At 30.4% G+C, this 11,262-nt stretch overlaps 2 protein-coding genes across 3 annotated transcripts; one reads left to right on the top strand and one right to left on the bottom strand.

Moving 5' to 3' along the window:
• Positions 1 to 706: 706 nt before the first annotated feature.
• Positions 707 to 3,805, bottom strand: LOC138932459 (uncharacterized). The gene is made up of 2 exons (XM_070294337.1): positions 3,762 to 3,805; positions 707 to 2,264 (listed from the first exon to the last, which is right to left on the bottom strand). The coding sequence occupies exon 2, from the start codon at positions 2,249 to 2,251 to the stop codon at positions 749 to 751; it is 1,503 nt and encodes a 500-aa protein (XP_070150438.1). The 5' UTR covers positions 2,252 to 2,264; positions 3,762 to 3,805; the 3' UTR covers positions 707 to 748.
• A 1,296-nt stretch (positions 3,806 to 5,101) lies between these two features.
• LOC138932753 (solute carrier family 41 member 1-like) lies at positions 5,102 to 10,785 on the top strand. Of its 2 annotated transcripts, XR_011446837.1 has the most exons (8): positions 5,102 to 5,301; positions 7,277 to 7,709; positions 7,977 to 8,448; positions 8,530 to 8,677; positions 8,768 to 8,970; positions 9,040 to 9,188; positions 9,286 to 9,644; positions 10,667 to 10,785. XR_011446837.1 is itself a non-coding variant. In XM_070294887.1 (7 exons), the coding sequence occupies exons 2-7, from the start codon at positions 7,314 to 7,316 to the stop codon at positions 9,469 to 9,471; spliced, it is 1,554 nt and encodes a 517-aa protein (XP_070150988.1). In that variant the 5' UTR covers positions 5,102 to 5,301; positions 7,277 to 7,313; the 3' UTR covers positions 9,472 to 10,273. The 2 variants fall into 2 exon arrangements, 1 of the variants encoding a protein (XP_070150988.1); XM_070294887.1 differs by lacking the exon at positions 10,667 to 10,785 and having other exon boundaries at positions 9,286 to 10,273.
• Positions 10,786 to 11,262: the final 477 nt, after the last annotated feature.

Raw genomic sequence — 11,262 nt, 5'->3', positions numbered from 1 at the left:
TTGATTGAATGATACATATTGCGATAATTATTTTTAAGACAATAATACTTTCAAGCAAAAATATCATTTAATATTGTCAAAGAATCATTAGGAAAAAACTTTTAATATTTTTGTATAGTTGATTTTATGAAAAAATATGTATAGATAAAATTATATAAAATAAAGAACACATGTAATGAAAAAATTATAAATATTGTTTTCTGAAATATAAGAAAAATGGTATGCTATACTTTAATTTAACATGTTACTTATATAAAATAAATATAAATCAATGTAGATATTAGTACGTCATAAAAAGATATTTTGTTATAAACTAATAAAAAAACTTTCGGCCTAGATGCTTTAACTAGGCGATTATATATAAATTATTATTGAAATAAAGTTCCTCATTATGTCGTTTTGTAAATATTTTATGGTATAATAATTACATACAATACCTCTTACCTCAATTATTCTGTAAATAATAATATAATTTAGCTAAAAATAGAAACACTATATAATTTAATAATAAAAAATATTTTTATATTACTATATATGTATTGAATTTGACAATTTGCTAACTTTGGTTGTTATATTATACAATAATTTTTTTATTAAATTTCGCAAACATTGATTTATACAAATAGTGATGAAAAATTTTTTTAAATGGTATATTATATATAGATAAATGAATTTGAAATTTCAGAAATATATTTATGTTGGATTAAATACAAAGAATTATGAGAAAAAAAATCTTACGTAAATCTATTTATGATTTTCCTCTAATAATAGCGAGATAATAATTTTTGTAGATAAGTGGCGCCGAATCATCGCTAACGAAATTTCTATCGGGTTTGATTGAAGCAAATGGATTTCTTCTTGGTTCAAGAATTGTCTCTACATCAATAATCGATTTTATTCTGGTCATTTCTCGAGGAATTTCATGCTTCGTATAAGACGTCACGCAAACAGGAACTTCCGTTTTACAGAATTCCTTTATCGTCTCTGGCCATGTATCTCTACCTTCAAAGCCAGTTTCCCGATAGAGACCCGGATTAAAAAGACTTATTAAATGAGGTTTTACGAATTGTTTGGAATGACAAAAATTGTGATAGAATTTTCCGGGATGAAACGAAACGTTCACGCGTCGATCGAATGATTTGCAAACCGAACAGATTTTCACAGCGGTCAAAAGATCTAATGGCACTGCCGGCAATCTCAATTCTGGGCCAATAAACATCAATCTGAGATGCTTTAAATTCGGAAGAAGATGTAGAAAGAGTTTCTCCCACACGTGCAAGTTTATGCACTCGAATTGAAACTCGGCGCCTATCACATGAACCACAAAGGTATCGATAGTTTCCCAATCTCGACAAGAAATTTGCATGGAATACAGAGTCGTCAATGGAATAGTCGATATATGAGAGAGACTGCAATAAGTGTAGCAATCCATTCTGCAATAATATGTCGAACGATTGTAAAGTTGTGCCATTAACAAGTCAAAATTATTTGGTAGATGAAGCGGATTATTTTGAAAAGTATCTGGAATCTCGGGATCCACGTGACCGTTTCTATGCTGCATAAATAAGACTCTTCGAAACACTTGAAAGTCTCGACACCATTCTTCATGTTTGCCATCGTGATTCTCGCAGAATAACTCGATTCCGCATGTCAGACAGTATCTCAGAGTCTTCGAAAAATAACGGCAGCTGCAACAAACGCGAGGATAAAGAAGGATCTCTTTCTCCCAGGGCTCCAGAGGTTTTTCCAAACGGCATTCCACAATCTCGATCAGTTTTAATCGATAAACGCGATAATCATCCGCGGTGAGATCCGGCAGGAACGACAAGCCTCCTCCATTCGTGCAGACTTCGGTGAGAACTTTGCACAGTTCGCGATGCTTCACCCATCCTTGCTTCTTGTGTTTGACGGTGCAGTAAGAAACCATGCCACAAGATTCGCAGACCTCTTCCGATCGCTCCATGCAGATCAAGCACAAGTTCGACACGAAGACAAAACGCGGCCAGAAATTTAGCACGACGGTGTCTTCTTCTTCGTCGCTGTCATCCGGCGATCGATGCTGCATTAAGTGTACGAGTGGCAATTTCAAACGTTGATAAACATCGATTGCATCTTCGAGGATGGAAAAATCTTCGTCCCTTCTTTTCGTTTCCCCCTTTTCATCGGAATTCAATTTTTTCGATATTTTATTCTCGCAAATTTTCCGAGTAACACCCGAGAACTTTTTTGAATTTCTTTTTCTCCGACCCATCTCGTCAAAGAAACTGAAATAATTAAATAGAATAAGAAAAGTAAACGCTAAAACATTTTTATGAGAAGAATATTAATTTGTTTTGATTAAATAAGTAATCGCAATTTTACAAATTAAGATTACACGATAATAATACTTCAAAAGATACGAAATAAAATGAAATGTGACTTGTAATTTGTTGTTGCGTATTACATAATGTATCGGAATACGAGTATTTCAATATACCTAACGTGCAAACACGAATGATTACATAATCGTAAAAATCTCGCCAAAGAATATGTATATGGACCATCGTTTTAGAATACTATAACACGAAATCACGTTCGGGGGCATTCTGTAATTGTCACAATCTCCCCCCCCCCCCTCGCACAATCGTTAATAGTTAAATCCGACCGCGACAAACTGCACTTGTGTTTGACTTATTCTATTTCTATCAAAAAAAGGGGATAATTATCTCCCAATTTAGCACGCCACATGTTACATTATTAACTGCAAAAAGACTTATTTTTAATTTTAAAAATATCATTAACATTAAATATTATTCTACATGTATTTTAAAAAATTAAATTAAATTAATATCTATAGTATATAATTCAATATTGTTAAAAATTTGAGTACTTACCTCAACAAAAAAATATTTTTTTGAATCTTTAATTAAAAATTCTTATACACACAACACGCGAAAAGTATTGTATTAAAAACGATATCACTATGCAACGTATTGCTCCGAAATTATTTTAATCTCGAACAATTCTCTCGCGATTTACAGCGATAGTATTATATTAATTTTATATCGATAAAAGATCAGACGCCTCTCGACTGTTCAAGGCATTGTGCGGTATTGTTAATGTGAGTACGTAACGGGCACTATGCCTAGTCTCGCCCAGACATAAGGTATTTCAAGCACCGAACACTGGCAATGGGATTCGAAGACGGATAGTCAAACTCAAGTGACGACTCTCTCGAGTTTAACTCTCTGAAAAGCCGTATTTTGGAGCAACTGATACTTCAACTAATACATGATAAGTGATAAAATAATTCTGACATTCTAATTTGTAAGCATAATACGTTTTATACAATTATATTTATACAATTAATATAGATATCAAAGCTTATATATGTGCCAATTGATGTGTATGTAAAAGTATGTGTGCGCCCTACGTCTGCAGATTATTATTAGAAATAATATTGTGTAACGAGATGAATGTATTCAATGCAAAGTTTACTGTTCGATAATCCTGAAACACGTGTTGCGCAAATAATCGATCTAAGAAAATATTATGCGTGAACGAAATGAGACGTAATAAAACATATTTTTAAATTGACAGAATAATATGCCAATCTATCATATTCTGTGTGTAATAAATTTCTGTTGCAACTTTATAAACTTTGGTCATCCGTTTGGTCATCAGCTTAACAATAAGCACAATTTTATATTACCATAGAGTGTTTTTATTCTTCTCTTTTCTCCTTTCTTCAAGAATTAATAAAAAGTGCAACATCAACTCACCAAATGCAACAACATCTTAGTAGATGTAAAAACGTAGAAGCCTTGAGTTTTCATATACCTGAAAATATAGATACATATATTTTTAATTTTATTATTAATTATATATATTTAATAATATAATTTTTCATTTAATATTATTTTTATATTATATTTTTATATGATTATATATATATATATATGTGTTTATCTTTAATTTAATTATATTAATTATATATTTAATAATATTTTTATATGTAGTATTATTTTTAAATTTTGCTTTATTAATTATACATATATTTTTAAATTTTTGATTATTATATACTAGATTCTTATTTAAAATTTAAAATATTTTTATCCCTTTTTTTATAGCTTTATCTATTTATAATAATATTAATAATAATAATACAAAAAATATATACATCAAATATCATCTTTTATATAATTTAATTTGCAGAATCGCAAATGCGCGCGAGATATTTTTTTTATTTCCTGAAATATGTAAAATATTTCTTATTCCTCTATATAAAAGTAATAAATAAAATATTCTTTGTTTGTTTAAGAGAGAGCATTTTGTATTAAATTGTAGAGGGGAGAGAGAGCGAGAGCGAGAGAGAGAGAGAGAGAGAGAGAGAGAGAGAGAGAGAGAGAGAGAGAGATGCGCTTTCTCTCTCTACATACGTACGTGCGTGCGTGCTTGCGTGCGTACATATGTGTACTGTACGTATACAAGTAAAAACACTGCACGATACGAGAACGATCGCATTGTGCAAATGTGCTTTCAACATTCAAATTTATAACGTTCAAAATCCGAAGCATATAATATGCAAAAATGATCCTTATGCTTATTCGAACAGTAAACGTATCTCAAATTGACACAAAATATATGTTTCGATATCTGTAGAATCGAAAATAATTACTATTTTATTTATTATGTATTATACATTCTTCTCAGCTACATAAATTTGGCTTATATTGCTCTCAATCTCTGATTTTATACTCACTTTATCTCATATAACGTATAATTCATAATGTACGCATCTGCGACCGAAGCCGTACATCGTTCTTTCACAATTTTCGTCGCGATATCCGCACTATTACACTCGACCGTATTTGCCCGATTTGTCGCAATGTTTGTTTTATCGAAAACACTGTACTTGAGCAGGTCGACGCGAATTTACACAACAAAAAACGGATAAAAACATCATACGATACGAGAGCGGTAGCGACGAGCAAACGGGCGTACAACGGCTGCAACTTCAAATATCGCAAACGACGTGACGTCACGGTGACGTTCGATAATCTCGAAGTCTCGAAGTCTCGAAGTCTCGAAGCTCGAAGCTGCCTGTGTGCGCAATGATTCACGGCATAAACGCGATAGTAATCGTAATTGCGCTGCGTGTAAATACTGATTATTGGAGGGTTAGAGGACAGGACACAAAGGATTCTGGTTTTTTAGAAATATACCTGGCTAATCCTTAGAATTACATATCTTGTATGCGGAAAACGCGTTTATTACCCGCCGATGGACCCAAACGCGAAAGAAAACCGCTGCATATTCGAGGTACGTGGCACATTTTAAGGTTATCTCGGCCGGGCTGTCAAATACTTGGAAGGACAAAGAAAAAATTCGCTTTTTTGCTTTAAAACTTTAAAATTATTTAATAAGGATTATTTCATAAATATGATATGCATTTATCCTTAGAATGTATGTGCATTTGTACAATGTAATTGTCACAGTTTTATTGTGAAGGTTATAATATTTCGAAGCATGAAAGAGTTCAATATATGTGTGATGGAAATAAATTAAAATATTTTATTTAAAGAAATTTTTTAGGAATTTGTAAAAAAATATGAGGAACTAAATCTTGAAGAAACTTTAAGTTTATAACATGGCGAGTGTCAATATTTTAGAGAATACGAGATAAGATATAATAATTTAAAGATTATTATATACATTTTAAGATGTATTTCAGATGTCTAATAAAATTTGGTGGTGGAAATTACGTGTATTGGTCGAATTTATTTTGCATTTGTGCAAAATATTGTGATATTACTTAAAAGCTGATTACACTGTTTTTATGAATCATTTTATTTGCATAAATTTTATTTACATATCTGTTTTAAAACATAATCATAATTTTTATCTCACAATGAAATATTATAATATTGTAATAAGATTTATATACATATATTGAGAAAGAGTTTGTCTTACGCAAATGATTATGATTATCAATCAAAGAAATTTTAACTTTATTCAAAACATATTTGGATATAAAGATAATATTATGTACTCTGTACTCTTTACGCATATATATTAAACTTCAATGATGTGTTACGTATTTCACATACATATGAGTATATCATACTATGACCTACAATAAAAGATCATTATATTATATAGATTATTATCATTATTAATTGTTTAATTATTAGATTTCAATTATTTTTTATTATTTTTATATAATTTTAAATTGCTAAAAATTATCAGCAAGATTTTTAATAAATATATAGAATTATTATATAAGTATTTCCAATTACTTTAATAGAATAATTAAATTTTGTTGCTCGTTACTGTTTTCTTAACAATTGACGAATTTATATGATTTATATATTAATTGTATAATGCGAATACATTATTATAAATCTTTTTACACAAATATCGGGAGTATGGCTAAAAAACTTCGGAATTTTTTTATAATATAAGTATTAAATGGATTTGCTATAATATGAGTTTGTATAGCATTGATATCTACATATATGATTCGTTTCTGAATAGCAGCATATGTATACAAAGCTCTATAATGTAAAAAAAAGGAAGAATGAGAGAGAGAGAGAGAGAGAGAGAAACGGCTTGCAAAATTAACATCAGATCTAAATTAGAATTAGCTCTACAACTGAGCCAGGCCAGAACAGACGCGACGAAACATATCCGTCGTTTAAACATTGTTCTAGTTAAACACTCACGTTATCAACAATGTTAGACTAATAATACTATCAATATCACAGAAAAAAATTCATTTTTATTAAATCCATAAATTCTGATCATTGAGACAAATGTTACAAAATAATCGTGACCATGTTAATTTTTGCAATCTTATTTATAATATTAATTACTTTCACACACATAACATTTCAATAATTCTTCATTTTATTTTCGAAGAAGTCTCTTAATATATATTAATATATATTAATTTTTTCGTATGAATATTAATTTTTATTAATAATAAATTAAAATTTATATAAATATTATGGTGTATATATATATATATATATATATATATATATATATATATATGCTTTTGTTGAAGTGTTTCTTATCATGAAATATTAATCTCAACCTATTTTCCGTCATCATCTAATCGAAACTAAATTATTAAAAATTAAATTTAAAAAATTATCTTTATTTGGATCTACTGATAACATCTAATTCAAAAATGAAGCGTCAGTCATCAAATGTCTTGTTCAAAAATAACGCAATCAAATTTTTGCTGGGTAATCTAAGAAGCGGGATGATTTTATTTTATTTTTGATCGTAGCATTCGGCGGTGATTTGTAAAAAGAAAGCTAACGAGGATGAGCCATGCGAGGATACAAGAAGATTACTATGAACATAGTAAACTCCATCATAGAAAAATACGAAAAAGCAGTGCACCATTAAATAAAATGGTAGGATTGGGCAGTGACGAGCTATTCATTTCGAATATCGCCGATATCAATAACATGGAATTGGAGATCAGTTCCGAGGATGAGAGTGATGACAGCGAAAGAGGCGATATACAGCGGCTGATACCATCGGCGGTGAACAGCGACAGCATCACCTACAGTAGTGGAAAAAGGGATAGTCAAAGGAGCGAGATGAAGAATGCAGACGACGAAAGCGTCTGGTCTATATCCATCCAAATGTTCATACCCTTTCTACTTGCCGGCTTCGGTATGGTCGCCGCTAGTTTGCTGCTAGATTTGGTGCAGGTATAAAAAAAAATCGATCCTCTGGAATTATAAATATGTAATAAATTATACATATGTATATTAACTTCATGCCATAACTTCATGTATATTTTTCAATAATGTTATAACAAGATATAAAATGCAATATCTCAATACCATAATCTGTAGTTTATTAAAAATTGTTTTATTTTAATTCTATCAACAATTAAGGATGAATTTATGGGATCTTTTAATATTAATCAAAGAATAATTAGTTTGATTTTTCACAAATGTTATATTAAATTTTAGCATTGGCCAGTGTATCAGATGGTATCTGAGGTGTACATATTAGTTCCTGCGTTATTGGGCCTAAAAGGAAACCTGGAGATGACATTGGCCTCCAGATTGTCAACCCAGGCTAATCTAGGTCAAATGGATACAAAGAAGCAGCAATGGACATTAATTGTCGGAAATTTGGCTTTAATCCAGTGTCAAGCTATGGTGGTGGGTCTGCTGGCATCCTTAGCCGCCGTAATCCTCGGTTGGGTTCCGGAAGCTCACTTCGACATTCATCATGGGCTTTTACTATGCGCCAGTGCTTTGGTCACTGCTTCTGTAGCTAGTTTTCTGCTGGGCCTTGTGATGGTCGCAGTCATACTATTGTCGCGGCAAATGAACATTAATCCCGACAATGTCGCTACCCCGATCGCAGCCTCTTTAGGAGATCTAACTACTTTAGCTCTTTTATCCTGGATCGCTTCTTTGTTATACAACGCAATAGGTATATAAATGATGAGTCGATTTATCTTCTCATACTTTTATTATACTCGAATATTCCAGGAACATATATAATTTTCTTCAGGTTACGCTCTATGGATAGCTCCAATGTTAATAGCATTTTGTGTATTCGTGACTCCTGTGTGGGGTTATATAGCAGCCAGAAATCCATTTACTAAAGAAGTATTGGACTATGGCTGGACGCCTGTGATATCTGCAATGTTAATAAGCAGGTGATTTTTCACATGCGGTTTCACATGCGCGTTCGAAACAAAAATTTTTAAGAGACGAACACGTAATTCAATGAATAACATTGATTTCAGTCTTGGTGGACTAATCTTGGATTACACCATATCGAGTTACAAAGGTATAGCGGTTTTTCAATTAGTAATTAATGGCGTTGGAGGGAACTTGGTCGCCGTTCAGGCCAGTAGAATATCGACGTCTCTGCACAAAGATTGTCACACGGGTGTTCAAGGGACTCTCAACGTTTGCATCAGTCCATTCCACGCATTTTTTACAAAAGGTAAGTTTGTGATAAAGGTCTATATAAGATTCAAATATTGTGAGTTACAACAAGGAATTTTTGTTATAGGAGGGCATGCGAGGACAGCTAGGGTACTATTAATGATGGTGATACCAGGGCACTTGATCTTTAGTTATACCATTAGTTACCTTCAGGCAGGACATACCTCATTTACGCCTATATTTATTATGATATATTTAATCGCTGCAATGTTGCAGGTACAATAAATTCAAATCTATATAAATTATTGTGATATATATAAACTGTTTTATAGATATAATAAAATTTAAAAAAATAAATGTTTTATTTTTCTAGGTAATCCTGTTGTTGTATATCGCGCAATTGATGGTCGTTTGGATGTGGACGAGGGGTATGGATCCGGATAGTTCCGCGATACCATATCTAACTGCGGTTGGTGATCTAATAGGAACTGCGCTTCTCGGAATTGCTTTTCATATTCTTTATGCCATAGGAGACGGCGATTCCGACGTAGGAGATTGATCGGTCCAAAAATGTATACAGTGCTCTGAAAGAAATATTCTTCATAATATTTCAGGTTATAATCTTCGAAAGTATTCATCAAAAGACTACAATGGAAAGTTTGACTTAAATCCGCAGAGTTCGCGACGAGTGGCACCGACTGATTTGAGATTATCAGTGGCACTTTCATTGCTGTGAGTTTTGCTTTTTCGAAACGAAACATTGTTTTACTCTCGAAACAAACCATTTGGCATCCCTTTATGTGAAAAAAGTATGTTAAAAGTACAAACTATATTAAGCATGTATTTAGTAATGATTATTGGATGCGAAAAAGAAAAATATTAATAAAATTAATAATAAAGATCACAGTATTATGATCACAGTTGGAAATAAGTACACATATATTATTGTTTTATGCCATACTTTGTTTGTGGGTAAAATGCCATAATGAATTATTTTTCTAAGATTGATTAATACAAAAATAATTACACATAAAATTGAGCTATAATAATTTGATTCGATTGTATAAAGTATAAGTATACAATGGATATGCACAGCAATGTTAATCTATATATTCATTTACAAATGAAAATTTCATACTATTTTTTATATTACTTGTACGAAATAATATTTATCTTACATTACATTACGTTTGATAGAAATAATTGATAAAAATAAAAATAAATTTGCATTACATTTGACAGAATATTGAAATGAATTGAAGATATACTGACATTTAAAATTTTTGATAGATTTTTTCAGTGCTCAGCACATTTTATGAAACTCTTGCCAAAAAATAATTTTGTAGAATATGTATTCTATGTAGACGTTATATTCACAAATATTCGATATGAATAATGCAAGAAATAAATTTATTTTATATCATAATTCTTTCTTACACATAGTGGATAGTGTGTAATTTTTGTTTCACTTTTTTTCTTGAAAAATAAAAAGTGTTTTTATTATTATTATTATTATTATTATATATTCTTATTTCTAAGTTAAATAATGTTAGATTTTAAATGATTTATTTATTTGATTTTGCCATGAAATTGAGAAAACATTCTAATATATAGAAATATAGAATATTTTGTAATATATTATTAATAATATTTTGTTGATATACAGTATATTACTCAAATAAAAATGAGTTAATACCTTTTTAAAAGTTATTGCTAGGAAGATTAAGTACTAAAATTTTATTAACATTTTTTAGTGCCTAAAATGGGTGACTGTAGAAATCCAAAATAATGATGAAGACTTATATATATCACGATGTACAATATATAAATAATAGATTCTAACACAATTTGTTACGTTTGTATGAGAATAAAGTCTCTTCTCGATGGATAATTTATTATATTATATTATTATTTATCTCAGGAGCAAAGTCTGTGGATATATAGAACAGTAAGATAATTATTTTTAATTAAGTTATGATATTGCATGAATATCCTGAGTATCAAAATTAATATTCAAGTATGCGTAGTATCGTAAAATATAAAAAAATTGTTTCAGATAATCTCTCTTTTTCTCTCTCTACGTATATAGTAAGAGTCTATATATCATATTATCAGTTAACTGTATGTGCGCGTGTGTACTTCGAATAATTTAATTGATATTTATATCATAATACTTACATTCTATTGTACATGAATTTCATATTTTCGTATTTGAAATATTACTCATTGAAATATTACAATTTGCAGACGATGTGGGTAATTTTCGCGAGTTTCGCGAATAGGAATAATTTTTTTCCAATTCACGCACCGAGCGTGTCACCCACGCATATATATATATATATATATATAT

This window comes from Polyergus mexicanus, unplaced genomic scaffold (assembly GCF_030449975.1).
Source record: "Polyergus mexicanus isolate NDT 795.1 unplaced genomic scaffold, iyPolMexi1.0 SCAF_4, whole genome shotgun sequence".
NCBI lineage: Eukaryota > Metazoa > Arthropoda > Insecta > Hymenoptera > Formicidae > Polyergus > Polyergus mexicanus.
The sequence above is the reverse complement of the archived record's forward strand: the minus strand, read 5'-3'. Positions and strand labels throughout refer to the sequence as shown.